This window comes from Vulpes vulpes, chromosome 2, assembly GCF_048418805.1.
Source record: "Vulpes vulpes isolate BD-2025 chromosome 2, VulVul3, whole genome shotgun sequence".
NCBI classification, from domain to species: Eukaryota; Metazoa; Chordata; class Mammalia; order Carnivora; family Canidae; genus Vulpes; species Vulpes vulpes.
Window position 1 is genome coordinate 160,346,984 of NC_132781.1, and position 17,269 is coordinate 160,364,252.

General features: G+C 62.1%; 1 protein-coding gene across 20 annotated transcripts in view; it reads right to left on the reverse strand.

Annotated features, from left to right (window-relative positions):
- Window positions 1-8,708: 8,708 nt before the first annotated feature.
- Window positions 8,709-17,269, reverse strand: part of ARHGEF10L (Rho guanine nucleotide exchange factor 10 like) — a 158,158-nt gene continuing 149,597 nt past the window's right edge. For all 20 annotated transcript variants that reach the window (XM_072751061.1, XM_072751057.1, XM_072751058.1 and 17 more), the window contains 2 exons: window positions 10,580-10,702; window positions 8,709-9,458 (listed from right to left, as the gene is read on the reverse strand). In XM_072751061.1, the coding sequence (XP_072607162.1) occupies window positions 8,920-9,458; window positions 10,580-10,702 (662 nt within the window). In that variant the 3' untranslated portion in view covers window positions 8,709-8,919. The remainder of the gene's footprint in view (window positions 9,459-10,579; window positions 10,703-17,269) is intronic.

Consider the following 17,269-nt stretch of genomic DNA (forward strand, 5'->3'; position numbering starts at 1 on the left):
GAGAGGATGCTCCCCTGCCGCCCCCGCCCACCTAGAGCCCCCTGCCCACTGCTGCTCAGGCCCAACATCTATAGCATCACAATTAAAAAGAGCTCCCCCCGGGGGCGCTTGGGCGGCTCCGTCGGTTAATCATCCGACTCTAGATTTCGGCTCAGGTCATGATCTCAGAGTCCTGGGATCGAGCCCCATGTCAGGCTATGCACTGAGCATGGAGCCTGCTGCAGACTCTCTCCCTCCCTCTACCTCTGCCCTCCCCTCTATTCATGCTCTCTCTCTTTCTCAAAAAAAAAAAAAAAAAAGCCCACCCTGAGTGAGCAGACCACGTTGGCCTTGCCTCAGGGCAGCCGCCTGGGATAGGGGACTGTCAGCATTACAACCGGAGAGACAGAGGCCAGTGAGTGGGACCTCTGAGACCCCAAAACCAGTTATCTCTTCCCTACACATTGGACCTCCAAGACACTCATCTCTTTTTTAAAAAAAGATTTATTTACTTATAGAGAAGAAGAGCACATGCAAGCAGTGACGGGGGCAGGACCGAGGGGGAGGGAGAGAGAATCTCAAGCAGATTCCCGCTGAGCCCAGAGCCCGATGCAGGGCTCCATCCCAGGACCCCAAGATCATGACCTGAGCTGAAATCAAGAGTCAGATGCTTAACCGACTGAGCCCCCCCGGGGGACCTGTGGAACCTCATCTTTTCAAACCTTTGTTGCCCTTGAGGCTGGAGTCTCAGCTCCAGGAAGGCAGGGACCGTGTCGGCTCTTCCGCGGCCCCGGCCTCAGACCCCACCCGCTCCACGCCGCCCTGGGGGGCCGGGACGCAGCCGCAGACGCTTGCTCCAGGACCGCTTGCTCAAACCACAGCACGTTTCCTGCAAACGTACGCGGTCTATTTCCTGGACCCACTAATTGGCCCACTGCGGGATGCCGATTTATTAGTATGGTGTTTACTGCCCCTTGCCATTATTTTCCAAAAAAGCTTGATGAGCAGCACTGGTGTTTGTGCTCCCTCAGCCAGCAGAACTGATAGAAGTTTCTGCGCAAACTGCTGGGCTCCTCAAGCTGGTCAAAGCCTCTGGGCATCTCTAAAGGAGGTGGTCAGGGCTTCCCGGCGTGCCTGGGCATTTACCACTCTGAGGAGGAGCATCTGGGACCCAGACACCTGGCCGGGCTCCTTGTGCCGTGACCATAATCAAGCGAATGAGGGCTCACTGTGGGCCAGGGGCTGCTCTGAATATTTGACGTGAATTAGCTCATTTCATCCTCAAAACAGCCCATGCGCACAAGGCTGTTAAAATCCCCACATTCTAGAAGAGCAGACCAAGGCTAAGGTTTGCAAACCATTCTGTGGCTTGGATCAGCACCTGTGCACCTGTCCTCACACAGCGTCCCCAAGGGGGCCGAGTGGGTGGGGCGGGGCCAGGAAATGAGCCCCGATTCACCACCGAGGATGGGGGGCAGGTAGTGCAGGGTTAAGGGTGTGGGCATTAGGGCTGTAGCCCTGGGGTCCTCTCCTATGCTGTGTGACCCTCGGCAAGTGACTTCACCTCCCCGAGCCTCGGTTTCCCCGCCTGTAAAGCGAAGGTAATAAAGAAGCATAGCTGGGATGATTCACTGTGATCAAGGGCACAACGCGGTTGACACGGGACCCGGACCCCGTAGAGGGACGAGGACGCTTGGGCTGGTCTCAGGCAGGACTTGAGCTCCGGGAGGTGCAGGGACCTGCGGGTCCCACACAGACCGGTGGCAGAGCCACAGCTCAGACCGCGCCTCCCGATTCGAGGCCCGGAGCCCTCTCCAGCACGCACCCTGGCGCATCTGTCGGGACCGGCTTACAGGTGCACGGGGCACCTGTGAGCACCTGTTCCCTGTGGAGGGGGAGCCAGCTGTCTGCCGCCGGGAGAGAGCCTGGAACGGCCACGCTTCTCACCGGGAAAGGTTTGTGGTTTCTGTTGATATGAAAAGATGACAAGCAATAGCTCAGGTAATTATATTAATTTTCCTCAATTTACACATTCTTGCTATTTGCCATTTCCCCAGGAATGTGTAAATGAGGAGTTGGAGTGGTTCAGCAGCGCTGTAATTACGAAGGCTTTGTTAGAAAAAAGTTTCCGTTGTGTGTCTCGTTATTAGGTCTCTTCACGGTTGAGGGGCCTGTCTCCCCTCTTGGACTGGGAGCTCGCCAAGGCCAAGGGCCGGATCTCCCACCGCAGCCCCAGAGTCTCCACCATCAGATTAGACAACCCTCTGCGGCCAGGCACGCATCTCCCCCAGCGAGGGCCTCCTCCGAGCAGAAGCGCTGTCTTTTCCGTCCAGCTGACAGGTCCCTGAGAGTAGGGCTGGGTCTCCCCCGTCAGACTAGCAGCTTCCTTGTCAACCTAGGCAATAGGGGCTTGAGTCCTCCAGCGGACTGGGGGTTCCCTGAGAACCAGGACCTGTCCCCCATCAGACTTGGAACGTGCCGGGTTAGTGACTCCGTCTCACCCGTCAGACTAGCAGGGTCAGCGCCGTCCTCATCCGCCCCCCACCCGCCGCCGGTCTGCAGCTGACGCTCGGGTGCGGCCGCCCCCCGTGGAAAAGCACGTGCACACGCTCTGCAATCCAGAGAAAGCAGGTATCAGGCCCACGGAAGGCAGGCTGCGGAGGCCGTCACCCCACAGCACGAGGGCACCGTTCCTTGTCCTGTGAGCGTGCACGGCTTTCACAGGGCTGGGGCCACACGGGGCTCACACAAATCGTGTCAGTGTCCCTCTCGGAGCCTGTGTCCCCAGGAGCCTGACATCACTCTGACCCCAGGGAGGGACGGCGGGGCGGGGGGTCTCCCCTCGAGGCCAGGGTTTGGAAACCAGCCAGGCCAGCCCCACACTCAGAGCTCCCCTCCCCCTCCCAGGGGGTCTCCGGGACACAGCCCACCCCCACCAGCCTCATCCCCCTCCCCAAGCTGGGTGCACCCTGGCGGGTGACTCCACGCTCTGAGCCTCCGTTCCTTCATCTGCCTTCCTTTCTGGCTAATTTTGAGGAGCCGCTGCAATAGTGCTTCTGGGAGCCAAGGCGGGACTGGAAGAGGTAGCAGGGTCACAGGTGCGACCGGTACCTAAGTGCTGAGAGCCCACAGCCGCCCTGTTGAGGACGTGGAGACTTGGAAGGTTGTCACTGGCTTAAGGCCACACGGTTAGTATGCGACAGAGCCAAGATACAAACCCAAATCTGCATCGCTCCAAAGCCCGCATCTGCTGTGCCCCCCACGTCACTGCCTCCAGGGAGGCTTCCTCCGCCCCAGCATCCTGCTCACCAACTGCACGTTCCACGGGGACAGGGCCGACTTACCCCTCCGGGGACTCGAGCCCAGTGTCAAGCCAGCAGAGGTGCATGTAGTGCGGTGATCTGTTTGCAATATAAACCGGAGGTTTCTTTTCCTCCCGTAGAGGCCTTGATGGGCCGATGTCTCCCCGGTCCCCACCCCACTGAACCAAAGCCGGAGAACGTGTGTGCATGTGCGTGTGCGCACGAGCATATGCACATGTCATGGTCTGAATGTTCATGCTCCCCCGCAAAGTCGTGTGTTGAAGTCCTGACCCCCGTGGTGAGTGTTTGGAGGTGTGGCCTTCGGGACGTGAGGAGTCGTGAGGGTGGAGGCCCAGGATGGGATCAGCGCCCCTGTAACACAGGGAGGAGACACCGGAGCTCCCTGTCTCCGTCCTAGAGGACAAAGCAGGACAGGACAGCAGGCGTCTGCAGGCCAGGCACCTTGACCTTGGACTCCCCAGCACCCAGAACTGGGAGAAACAAACGTGTCAGCCGCCCAGCCTGCGGGATTGTTACAGCGTCCCCAGCTGACTGACCCAGGCACCCAGCTCTGCGTTCCAGATTAACAGTCTTGTGTCCACAGCAAGATTCTCCCCTTGAGGGACACTTGGGGGGCTCAGTGGTTGAGCATCTGCCTTCAGCTCAGGGCGTGATCCTGGGGTCCCGGGATCGAGTCCCTCATCGGGCTCCCAGCATGGAGCCTGCTTCTCCCTCTGCCTGTGTCTCTGCCTCTCTGTGTGTGTCTTGCATGAATAAATAAATAAAATCTTAAAAAAAAAAAATAAAGACCACCGCCCTGAAAGCCTGGCTTCGCTGGAGGAGAAAACACTTTAAAGTCATAAAAGCTACTTCTCCCAAATGCTCCCCCTGCAGCGTGTGCCGTCCCCGGGGGCTGCAGGGATGCTCTTGGGCTGACCCGGGAGGCAGGCTGGTGCACCAGGAACTAATGCTTGTGGCTGAAGCCTCGGCTGGGGACATCCCAATGGCAGCTGGGGGACAAATGGCCCAGCGTCCTCACCCCGCGGCCGGGTGATGTGGAAGCATGCTGTGCGCTGTCCCCAGAGCCCCCCATGGCAGGTCGCCTGCTCAGTGACACGCCCTGTCCCGGCTCCCTTCCCCTCCCTGTCCCCCAAGCACCCCCTCCTGCTGGTCCCTGGCCTCCCCTCCCTACTAGATGATTCCAGAATCAAAATCCTTGTCTCAGGACCTGCTTCTGGGGGAACACAGGCCAAGCTGCTTCCCTTCGCAAAGCAAGAACAGAGCTCCATGACGGAGCACAGAGATGTCCACAGGCCCCACGAGAAATCCCAGTTTACGCGGCAAGTGGGCAACAAGACAGACTGGAGGGGATGAGCCTGAGGTTGCACACGACGGGGTCCCCGCCCCACCCTGGTGGCCCTCACGGCCCAGGACAAAGTCAGGGAGCCTGAGGGGGGCCAGAGCACCAAGGGCCGAGTGCTGTGTCCCTGCGCGGCCACCAGGGCGGGAGAGCTGGGCAGGGGGGGTCTGGGCCTGTGGCTGCGAGAGGCCCAGCTGCTGAGAGTGCTGGGGATGCGGGTGCGGAAGGTGGCGGGAGGCTGACAGCTGGGGTGCCCACGGGTGCCCGGGGTGGGGGCCAGCAACCCACCCTGGGCCTGAGATCCCCCATCCGCGGCTGCGCAGGATCCCGCACGCCTGCCTCCAGACCACCAGCCCCGGCTTGGGCCAGCTTCCCGGGGGGAGACCAGAGTCCTTCTCCCTCTTGGGCAAGGGCAGGGCACCAGGGCCTCAACCCCCCAGGTCCCCGCTGCTCCTAAGATTGCTTCTGTCCACGGCTGGCCAGCCGGGGACACAGGCGATGGCTCCCTCCTCCTTCCCAGGCTCCCCATGCTCCCCACGCAGCTTCCAGATGTGCAGGGTTCCTGGTTTTCTGCCTCCCATGGCTCCCGGGTCCTGCCTGGTGACCTCCCCACTTCCCAACCCCGGCCTCCCCTGTACCCCAGCCTCCCTGCCTCCCCAACCTCCTGCCCCAGGAAATGGCAACTCTGTCCTTCTAGTGGCTCAGGCCAGGCACCTGGGGTCCTTGACGCCCCCTCTCTCTCCCCTGCCTGCCCCCCTGCACACCCTACAGGCTCCGGTGTCAGAACCAGGTGTGTCCCTGTGGCCACCTTGCACCAGGACATGTGACAGCGTCCTTGGTGGCCTCCGGCTCCAGGCTCCTACCTGCCTCAACTTCGCAGCCCAAAGTCACTGTTGGAAACACAAAGGACCGACGGGTTGGCCTTCTGCTCCAAGCCCTTGGGGGGCCTCCCATGTCCCTGAGGGGACGGCAGTCCTTCCTCCACCCAACCTGGTAACTCATGACCAGCCCCCCCTCCCGTCCCACTGCCGGCCTCGGTGGCCTTGGTGGCCTTGGTGCTGCTCCCTCAGCCCAGAATGTTCTGCGGTCCGATGTCTGCTCCTCCTCAGGCTGTTGCTCAGATGTCACCTCCTCAGTGCGACCCCGACGCATGCCTGATATCGGCACCCCCCGCCCCCGGCCTGAGCCCGCCCTCCTGTCCTCTCTCCAGAGCAGCCGCCCGGGCACGCGGTGGCTTCCCATCAGTGCTCGGCTCCCGTGGCCTAGACCGTTGTCCTCTCTGAGACACAGACATTAAGGTCTCGCCCGACGCCGCCGGGCAGACCTGGAAGCCTGGTCAGGCGGGGCGACCTGGGGGGCAGCGTTGGGCCCCGATGCTCCCCCGGGAGCCACTTAACTTCGAGCCTCTCTCTCCCACCTGCAGAACGAGCGAGCGGCAGCCCCTCGCCAGCGGAGTGAGGACGAGCAAGCGCCCCCAGCGCGGCTCCCCTGACACCCCCCCTCCGTCCTCTGCGAGGCCCCACAGCTGCTCCCTACGCCCCAGGCCGGCCCTTGAGTCGGGAGGGGGACCGGGGACGGATGGGTAACGTCACAGCGGCGCCAAGGCGGCCAGCTTCTCGGGGACGGATCTCCGGGTCCCCGCCAGCGGAGCCATCGTAGGTGTGGGTCCTACAGACCCGCAGAGTCCTCGGACGCCCGCTCCTGCGCACCAGGGCCTCCTTAACTACAGTCTGTCCCTAGTGTGATGTGAGGGATCACCGCCGCGCGGCCACTTGTCCTTGGCGATTCACGGAGGCGTCGTGGTCCCCGTCCTAGACGTGGGGAGACCGAGGCCTGGCGGTGAAGGGACGTGCGGGGAGGCCCCCCGCGGCAGGGCTTCCGTGGAGCTGGACTGGGACGCACACCTGCGAGATCCTGGTCCCCAGGCTTGCCCAGGGCCCCCAGGGGCTGCTACTTCCCGGTCACTGTCTTGGGAAAAGTCTCAACCGGGCATCTGATTCAGGGGACGGAGCCCACTCGGCGGCCTTCCATCGCGAGCTTGGGCGCCGTGCGCTTCGGTTCCCCTCCCGAGAGCAGTGGGCAGGACAGTGCTGAGTCTCCCCTCGATGTTGAAAGGGGAACGGGGGTTCAGGGAAGGGCTCGTCTGGAACGGAATGTCCGGTGTCCTCTGGGTTGAGTCCAGGTGGGGACACAGCTGTCCGCTCCCCCTCCTGGGCAAGGACCTGAGCTGCATCCCTTACTGAAGGGAGTAAGCCAACCTCCGCGCAGCCCACCTTGGCACAGGCTGTTCCCTCCTGGAGGCCCTGCCCCTTTGTCGGCAGCACCCCTGACGTCCCCCAAGCCCTCAGCCACTGGCCTATACACCTGCCCTCACCTTGGGCGCACTTCCTGGGGGCGCAGATGGCCCTGCTTTGCCCCTCTCCATGGCCCTGGCAACCAGAGCGGTGCCTGAGGATAGCGGGAGCTCGGGGGCCAGGGCTGGGGGTGAAAGAGTGAATGAGCCAGTGGCTCCTCCGCGGGCGAGATCCCTCTGGGGGTTGGGTCCTGGCTGAAGGGGCCTCCCCCTCCACGGTGCCCCCCACCCTGAGCTCCCCAGAGCATCCGCGGAGGCCCATCGAGCTGCACAGCTGGGTCGCCTTGACAGGCCTGCCTCCCACCCCCGCTGATCTCTGCCTCCCCACCTCCCGCCACCTGGTGCCACAGTCAGTGTGAAAGGGAGGCCACACAGGTGGGCGGGTGGTGGGTGGACAGACGCGGGACAGGTGCCAGCAAAGTGGTGGGTGGGAAGACGGAGAAAACACTTCCCTTTTGGGTGGTGGGTATTGGCTATGGTTGGTTTTTTTCCCCTGCAAGCAGCTCTAGAAATCTAAGGATGGAGACTCTGAGCCAGAAGAAGGATGCCAGGGCCCCCAGCAGCCCCACCCCCCAGCCTACCCACAGCCTGGGCTCTGCTGCCACCGTCTGGAGCTCACCCCCCACCTCGGGCCCCTCCCCACCTTGCCCTGCCGCCTGCAGCGATAGCCCCCTGGGCCCCCATCCTCGGCGCGGTGAAGCCCTTCCCATATCTTCCCTCCAGGCTGGCAGTGACAGGTGCCCAGGCCACCTGCCTCCTCCCATTCCAGAGCAGGGAGGGCAGCCTTCTCTTCAAAAACCATTCCAAGGGGCACCTGGGGGGCTTCAGTTCAGGCCATGACCCCGGAGTCCTGGGATCGAGTCCCATGTCGGGCTCCCCGCATGGAGCCTGCTTCTCCCTCTGCCTGTGTCTCTGCCTCTCTCTGTCTCTCATGAATAAATAAATCAAAAAAAAAAAAAAAAACCCTACTCCAAAAAGAAGCTCCCCAGGGTCCCTTCCCAAGCACAAGAGAACTTTCTGGGATGATGGAAATAGATCTGTATTGTGCAGTACGGTCGGCACACACAGGCTGCTGTGGGGCTTTTCCAGACACACTAGAAATGCGGCTAGGGGACTCGGGAACTGAATTTGTGACTTTATTTCATGTGAATTAATTACAAAAGTAGAAACTGCACGTGGCCAACGATCTGCGAGTGCCCCAGACAGCTCGTTGCGGGGCCTGTGCGGGGTGGCGGGCTCTCCCGGGGCCGCGGCTGCTGGCTCCGGGACAGCCCTATCTCGTGACAGCGGCTCTCTCTTCCCCGTCACCTCTCAGCAAACAGAAGCCAACCCAGGTACTCACGATATTCTTGCCTTTTATTCCAGCATCTCCCAGAGCTCCAATATGTACAGACTTCATTTATACACATAATATACACCATATGTACGTATTTATACATATTCACACACCAGCCCGCACGCACGCTCTCAGACACTCACGCGCACACGCCCTTCCAGGAGAGGCGCGTGGCCGCCTCAGAGCCCCGCTCGGGTGGGCTTGCCAGGCGGTCGTGAGGTTTTGTGTTTGTGGGTTTTTTTGCTTTTAAAAAGAAGGCCATTTCCTCCAGAGGTATCCTCTCCCCAAACCCAAACTCCTCCCCCAAGCACTCTGAAATATATATATATATATATGTGTATATATATATATATATATATATATATATATATATATATATTTATTTTATTTATTTATTTTTTTTAAATAAAAAGGAAGAAGTTCTCCTCTGTGCTGCCAAGGTAGTTCCAGGAGACCCAGGCCCATCGTCGAGGTCCCTGGAAGGCCAGTCTCCCCAGCGCTCCAGGGGGCACCCCGGCAGGCGGGAGGGGCCCACAGCGGGCCGAGAGTCGCGCACCCACCAGGCTGCGGCTGGGCGCCCGGGCGGGGGCTATAGCGTCAAGGGCACCTGCCAGATGAGGAGGGCGCTGTCCGTCTCCCCGCACGGGGCCGGCCTCCCGCTGCCCCCCGGGGCGCTGCCAAAGTTGCGGTAGCCCTGCCCCCCGGAGATGATGGCCACGGAGCAGATCTCCTTGCGGTGGGCGTCCCGGGTGCAGGGCCGGCTGCGCACCCACACGTCGGGGTCGTCGGCCATCTCGTAGATGGAGCCGTCCTCCTCGCTGTGCTCCAGGGCCGAGCCGTCGGCGGGCGCGGGCTCCCGCACGGACAGCAGCGGGCCCGGGAGGTGCGCGGTGGAGCGCAGGCGGTACTGCAGGAGGATGCCCTTCTTGCGGGTCAGCTCTCGGCCCACGTGGCTGGCGGGCGCGGGCGCTGGCTCGTGGGCCTGCCCGTCCGGCTTGTCCTCCTCGGCCCGCGGCCCCTCGGCCTCCTCCTGGTCGCTCCGCAGGATGTCGGGGGCCAGGATGCTGGTGGCCACGGCCAGGAAGGCCACAGGCCCGCAGTGACCGTTGAGCGACACCATGCCTTTCCCTGCAAGAAAGCGGAGGGAGTCGGGGCCCAGAGGCCCAGAGCTTCAGGGGAGGCACCCACGCGTCTCTCTTGGAGAACCTTCTAGGTGGTGGCCATTGTTTTGGTGACCGCGATCTGTGCTGGAACCTTCCCGGGAGGCCTTGGGTCTGGGGAGGGCTCTCCCACACTGCAGGACAGGGGTGACCTCGTAAAGCACGTGGGGGCCGGTCAGTGTGAGCACCCGCAGCCCCCTCCCGGGCCAGCCACATGTGTCTGTGCCTTTGCTTGAGCCGTTGGCTCTGCCCAGAGAGCCTCCCCCACCCCCCGAGGCCACACCCCATCCCCTGGAGCCCAGTCCTGGCTCCTCCAGGGCACGTCCTTGTCGCCTCCACGCACAGACTGCCAAGCACCCCTGGTCTGTGTCCCGCGGTCCTGAAGCACCTGCCACCTTGGACCTCAGCTCCTCCACCTGACTGTCAGCGTGGGGGGCAGGGTCTCTGCCCGATGCATCCCTACAGTACCCCAAGGACCATCGCTGGGGGGACCATCACGACCTTGGGATTTAGGAAGACCTTCTCTAGCAGGGGCTCCCGTTCCGGCTGGGCTGGTCTACCCGCGGGGCTTCCGCCTCCCACCCCCCCAACCCCACCCCACCCCTCCTCCAGCAGCTGCGGGAGAAGACCCCGTCGTCGTCACTCTCAGGGGAGAGGCAGAGGGGACCCCGGGGTTCTGGGGCCTCCCCGACCCCACACTTGCTCTCCTGGCCTCAGTACTACCCACCCGGGTGGACCTCCCGCTGCTCCACAGGAACACGTTTGCACGCGGACCCCAACCCCAGGAGCCCTACAAGACGTCGGTCTCCAGAGTCTGGACATTTTGAAGGCAGCAATGGGGGGGACCCAGCCATGGGTCAGGGGTCTCCACCAACCCTGAAGCCACTTGACCAAGACACACCTATTGTGCCCATCGGCCATATTAGGAAACTGAGACTCAGAAAGCAGGTGGAAGACCTTGGGGCAGGATGACATAATGCCCTGTGCCACCTGTGATGGCAGAAGACACTGGGGAACGACCCTCCTGCCCTGGCCACCTGCAGCTGACTCACAGCCCCCGACCCGCCATGGCCAGTTCCCGCGCCTCACCTGTGATCTTGGGGATGCCTTCCAGCCGAGGTACAGGCAGGAGGACGATGACGCCCTGGTCGGTGCCCACCCAGAGCAGACCCTGGCAGATCAGGAGGCTGGTGACGCACAGCTGCTTCTGGCCTGCAGAGAGGGAAGCCAGCGTGAGCGGCACAGCCCCCGGGGGGACGGCATCGGGGTGTGGGGGCTTCGAGGTGAGGAAGGAGCAGGGGCCGGCTCCCCCCAGGAGACAAGCCGGAAGCTGCACGGGGCTGTGGTTAGCGCGTGGGTTTGGGAGGGTCCGGCCCCTGGGTCCCGAGCCTCAGTTTCCACCCGGATACAGTGGGGCTGCGTGAGGATGCGGGCGGAGCTCAGTGGACGGTGCCGGTTTGCGGGTGACGCAGATGTTGGGGCCCAGGGGACACGCGGGGCGGGGGCTGGCTGGATCTGGGCAGCAGGGGAGCCGGCGGTCGGCTGCGGGCCTCGGTGTCCAGCCAGGCCTGCCGTCCTGCCCGCGGGGGCCGTCCCTGCTCCCGGCAGCCCCCAGCCCGCCAGCGAGGCAGTCCCCACGCCCGGGGCTGCGTGTGGCTGCTGTCGGCCCAGATCAGTCCTCGCGCAGCTGCCCCTGGCACGGTCTCTCCGCGTCGGCGACACCGAGGGTGGCGGGGAGGGCACGCCGCGTGGGCCGCAGAGGCAGGGGTCCGAGCAGAGCACACATCCGCGCTGGGCTCGAACCCACGCTCTGGCACTTGGAGCCGCGCGACCCAGGCCTGTCCCTAAACCTCTCTGTGCCATTTCCTCCCCTGCCAAAGGGGACGATGACGACATTCCACAGTTTCATCCTGAGGATGAACTGGGTCGACGAATGGACATGAATCCCAGAACCCAGAGCCTGGCCCACGGCACCCACAGGAAGGGGCTGTGGGCCATTATGACGGCCGCTGTGTGTCAAGGATCCGGCCACCGGGAGGGGGCGGGAGGCAGGCCCTGCGCACAGACCCCGTCCCTAAAGGGCCGGCTTGCTTCTCGCCGGAGTCCTTCTGCCCCACGGACAGGGGCTAGTTCTTCCCTGAGGGGAAATTCAAATTCACGCCACGTATCAGGGTGATGACAACGCCACGTGACGTGTGAAATGCTGCTTGGGGCGGTGGCGGTCAACCTGGGTGCGCACGGGCACCCCCGGCAGGGCTCACAGCATCTCTAGCCAGGACCTGGGTGACCTCAATGCGCTGGTCCAGGGACCGGCCTGGGGAAACGCTGCTCCGGAGTTTCTAGAGCTCACGCCAACCTGCTCCCACCTGACGGAAGCCTGGCTGCCACTGGGAGGGATGCAACACGCAGATGTCGTGCCCCATTTCCAGGGCCGGATACCCAGGTCCCCAGAGGTCACCCGGCTGCTGGGCAAGGTGGGGAGCCGAGCTCAGGCCTGCAGATGACGGTCCACACTGCCACCGCCTCGGCTCTGGAGCAATCACGGCAGTTCCACGCGGGCAGGGAAACGGGCTTCCTCGGAGCAGAACGGGTTTCTCCCCGGGTTAGCATGTTGGGGTCCGAGCAGCGCCGCCTCGCACAGTGGCCCCTACCATCACGGACACACGCGGCCGGCGCCCTGGGACGCTCGGGCACCTGCTGTGCACAGGCACGGTGGGGGCTGCACACACCAAGTTCTGCCCTTGGGGAGCAGACATTCCGGGACCTTCCGTGATGATGGAAATGCGACCTATCACGGCGCTCAGGTCTGTAGCCGTTCGCCACATGCGGCTGCAGAGCCCAGGATGGGGGCGGGGGACACGGAGGCACTGAATGTGCCATTTCACTCCGTTTCCATTGAAATAGCGGCTCCCTTATTAGCGTGGCCAGGAGGGGGAAAGAGAAAGCAAAAACATGAACAAGGAAACTAAATACCAGGCAGAGGATTCAGATGCGGGAAGGTGCAGGGAGTGGGTGTGAGGATTCCTGCCTTGCCCCGCTTTCTGGAAAGATGGGGAAGCAGATGCGGGGATGCGAGCACCAGGGCCCAGGACAGGCAGCCACGCGAGCCCCAGGCTCGGGAAGGGGGCTCAGCACATACAAAGGGCCTGTGGCAGGAGGGGTCGGGGGTAGGACCAAGTACAGCCAGCCCAGCACCAGATGAGGGCAACCTCAGGACAGAGGGGAGCAGGGGGGCCAGGATGAGGCCCAGGCTGTTACTCGGAACAAGGTGAGAAGCTACTGGAAGGTCTGAGCAGAGGGTGGATGACCTAGATTGGAAGAGGGCTTTCGCCACGGTGAGGTAAACGACAGGGAGGGGAGAGAGCAGACCAGCAGGGCAGAGACCCAGGTGGCGAGACATCATGGTGGCCTGCGGGGTGACAGCCCATCCGGGATCCGCTTGATGCACATCAACAGACCCAGGAGACTAGAGCGGGTGGCTACAGAGGACAATAACCCAGCACAGAAGAAGTCCCTGAGGTCCCCCACTCTGGTGGCCGTGCAGCCCCAGATGCACATGGACCTGTCAGCAGGATGGGGCTGGAAGAGCCAGCCCGCATGATGCCAACCCTGAGGGTCCCACTTTGCTCGGATTCGGGGCAGAAATGAAACCCCAGGACGACAGGCTGGTCCGTGTCTTGACCCCGAAGCCATTTCCCACGGCGTCTGGGTTCATGGAGCGGGGACTCTCCCTACACCTGCGTCCGTTCAGACGGTGCCACCCCAGGCCTGCAGGGTCCCCGGCCTCCCGAGCTCAGCAGTGCTGCATGTGGCACCGGCTGCCATCCCCCCTGCCACCACCCGGCCCCCGCCTGGCCCGGGTCAAGGTCTCTGTCCCCCGCCTGCCTTCCCCGACCGAAGCCTCGCCAGGGCCGCAGCTGGTCTGGGCCCAGATTCCCCGGCTCCCGAGCACCTGTGCCCCGGGCCCGAGTGGGAGTTCAAGGACACATGAATGAAAACCTGAAAAGCAAAAAAGGACACGGGCGTGATGCCCATCCTCGGCGTGTGGCGTCACAAGTGTCCTCCTCGTCTCACCTATCAGGGAGTGTCACACACCTACCTCGCTCCATCTTCTGATCATTAGAATTTTCCGCGTGTATAGGACGCAGTGGCCCGGGGGCACGGCCCTTAGCGCAGAGCGGACGATGGATACAGGAGGCCATTAGGGGGACACCGGTGAGCAGGAAGAGGAACCAGACCCGTGGCTTGGGATCGGCTCCATCGGACCCACCAACCCCCAGAAATAATTCAGCCCAGCAAGCGCACGGTGGCAAATTCTTCATCTCACTGCGTCACCTCCTTTTCCGGGGCCCCTGGGGCCTGAGCCAGGGAGAGACCATTCCCCAGCGGCCCCCGCACCCTCCGGCCCCCACGGGACATGGAGCCGCAGCCGGCGAGAGGAGGGCGCCGGGAACCCCAAGCAGGTGCCAGAACTGAGAACCGACTTCATCCGCGGACCTCATTCTGGGGCCCCTCCTCCTCACCGACTGCCTCCAGGAAAAGAGCAAGATACTTCACAAACAGTCTGAAAGGGGGAAAAAAAAAAAACATTCTAATGGTGGATAAATATTTTATCACAGAGACTTAATGCAGCAGCGAGCAGCTCACCCAGGCCATCTATCTGGAGATATACAACTTTAAAAAGCTCAGGCGCTCGGAGAACATTTTATTAATGACCTGTCTAGTTAAGAGGAGCGGGGAGCTTAGGTTCAAAAATGCATTAATACCAGGCGGGTACATGCGTGGAATGCGTGGAAGAGGGGTCGGGGGAAGGAAGCGTGATAAATTTTTAACACGCCCTTAAAAAAATCCACACTTGGAAGAGGAACAAATTTATTACTAATTATGCAATTATTTCATTTGGTGGTGTGGGGGAAGAAAAATACTTCAAAGCCTTTTAAAAATATCTCTAATAAAGAACTGAAGGATCCGGCTCCGTTGTTCCCTGGCCAGGGCACGATGTGAGGTGTCTGAGGCCGCCCCCCTCCCCCAAGGCAGCTCTCACTGCCTCCTCTCAGGTGTGGGGGGGCCTGGCCGGCCAGAGCTCCAGGCTCCAGGGTGTTGCTGACCAGGAACTGTGGGGCTTGGGGAAGGGGGCCCGGGGCAGGAAGTCCTGGGGAACCTCCGGGAGGCCCTGCACCCGGGAACTTCACACCCCCCCCCCCAGATGTGCCAGGGCCCAGCCCAGGGAGGTGTGGCCAGCCAGAGGTGGCATCTGTCTGCCAGATGCAGCAGGTGCAGCCAGAAGGACGTGGCTGGGATAGTGGGGCCGAGCAGCAGGACCCCCGGAGCACGTGTGGCCTGCAGGGCTGGCGCGGTGAGGGGCAGGGATCATCATGAGGACAGGGATGATGCCGGTGGGCGGTGCCACCATGGCCTGGGCCTTCCTCGGCCAGGGACTGTGGGCCGCTGTCCATGCACTGCCTCGGGTGAGACCCAACCTCCCTGGGAGGCGGGGACCCTGTCACGGGGCTGGATGGGGGCAGAGCCAGGCCGACTCCAGCTCTTGCCTGCGCTACACAGCCAGATCCCGCTCAGATCTCAGCCCCTCCCTGTACAGATGGGGAAACCGAGGCTGGGGATGCTGAACAAGAAGCCTGTGAGAGGCTATGATTAGGGTCCTGGCTCTGGCCTTGGGTCATTTCACCTACGTCTCCGTTTACCCGGCTCTAACATCATAGAAGGACAGCAAGTGTCCTTCCTTCCTTAAAGGAGACCTGAGGAGGACAAGTAAGCCGGCGGACGAGCAGGTGCGTCTTAAGCTGACACGGTAAAGCCACAGCTGTGCCGGAGAGGCCGCGGCTGTCCCCCTGCGGCTGGTCTGCCCGCCAGTCCCACCTCTGGCCCTGCAACAAGCTGACCCTTCTCTCCCCTCCCCTGCCCCTGCCCCTGCCCTGCAGAGGAAGCCCAGGAGATTTAAAAGGTCCACTTTTTTTGTTGTTCCACTAACTTAAAATAATATAGCTATCAGCATAAATGTGGAAACATTTCTGTGATATAGAGAAATCTTTATCGTAGTTAAAATGGCTTTACCCTGTATCACGGCTAAATACTGTGGAATACAATAAAACTGGAAGGGGAGAGAGGGAGGGAGGAAGGGATAAGGGAAGGGAGGGAGGGAGGGAAGGAGGGAGGGAGGAAGGGAGGGAGGGAGGGAGGGAGGGAGGGATAAGGGAAGGGAAGGGAGGGAGGGAGGGAGGGATAAGGGAAGGGAGGGAGGGAGGGAGGGAGGGAGGGAGGGAGGGAGGGAGGGAGGGAAAAGAGAAGAGGAGGAGGAAAGCCCTGACCCAGGTCCCCGAGCCCACACGGCACAGGCCTAAAAGCGTGTTCCGCAAGCATTTACTGTCCTCACACCCCCACACACACTCCAAGCCTGGCCCAGGCGTCTCCCCAGGCCTGCAGGCATCTATCTGGAGCCAGAACTGCCTGGTTTCACAGGGACCACAGACTCCAGGAGGCAGAGAGACCCACCCGAGCCCCACAGTGGCCGAGCCAGGACTCCGGGCACCTCTGAAACCACCTCTTCCCCGTTCCACACGGTGGGAGTCTCAGGTGACTCCTGGCCTGGCCTCTGGCCCACCGCATGACGAGAGACGAGCTGAGTAAACCTCAGCTTCTGTGTGTGTACGACGGGGATGACCCCACTCTGTGGGTTACAGTGAAGCAAGGCCCCGTATATAAAACCCTCGGAACCCAGCTCCCTGCAGGGCCAGGGCAGGTGTGCAGCAGGCAGCCGTTACTCACTGTCACTACCGCCGCTGACCTTGGGGTTAGTAACCGGCCCACCATCACCACCAGTCCAGACTCGGGGGTCACTATTTGACTGGCTGGGAGGAAGCAGGAGCCAGGGTGGTATCTGGGTCCCCTAGTGGAGTTAGGGACCAGGCTTCTGTGGTAAGACAGAGGCCCCCATGGCCCCTGAGGTTCTGGCTAAGGTGCCTGCCCTCAGCCCAGCCCAGCGATCAGTCCCCCAGCTCAGCACACAGCCACTTCTGGCTTCTACATGGCCCATCTGCTGAGTCTCTGTAACAATTAGCTCCCCACCTGCCATGCCAGGCCTGTGTCCCCAGCCCCAGGGCCCCTCGGCTCTCTCAGCTGCCGAACCCAGCCCAGCTTGGACAGGATGGAGCCCCCGCATCGTCCCAGACCAGTCGTCTGTCTGGTGGAAGCTGGGCCAAGCTCTAAAGCCAGCTGGGGTAGGAGCAGGCTCCGAGCAGGTGTCGGCCCTGGCTCCCTCCAGCACAGCCGCCAGGGTATGGGCAGCATCTTGGGCAGCAGATGGGAAGGAGGTTGCCTGCAGCTGATTCCACGGAGGCCTCGGGCAGATGCAGGGAGGAGCGAGCAGAGAGTTAGGTGAGCTCTGGTCTTACTCCCTTCCACTGAGTACCACCAACAGCCCAGCAGGAGGGAGCGGGGCCCCAAGGGGATGACGTCCTAGCCCTCTGCTCTCCCCCTGCCTCCACACCCCAACCAGCCAACCAAGCCAGTCGCCGTTCTTAGAAAAACCTCTAAAGAAAGAGACCCCTGGTCAGCCTTCTCTCGTTCCCCTCACCTCACACTCTGTACATGATGTGAGGCAGAACCAGGTTTCTGGTTAGCCTGAGGAGTGGCTGGTGTGGACGGGCCTGGGTTCCCACCCAGCATGACTTTTTAGTAGCTGCCCAACTTGGGAGAGTCTGCTGAGCTTGGAGCCTCACTTTCCGCAAGAGGTGAGTGATGATGGCAAGAGAGGCTTGGGAA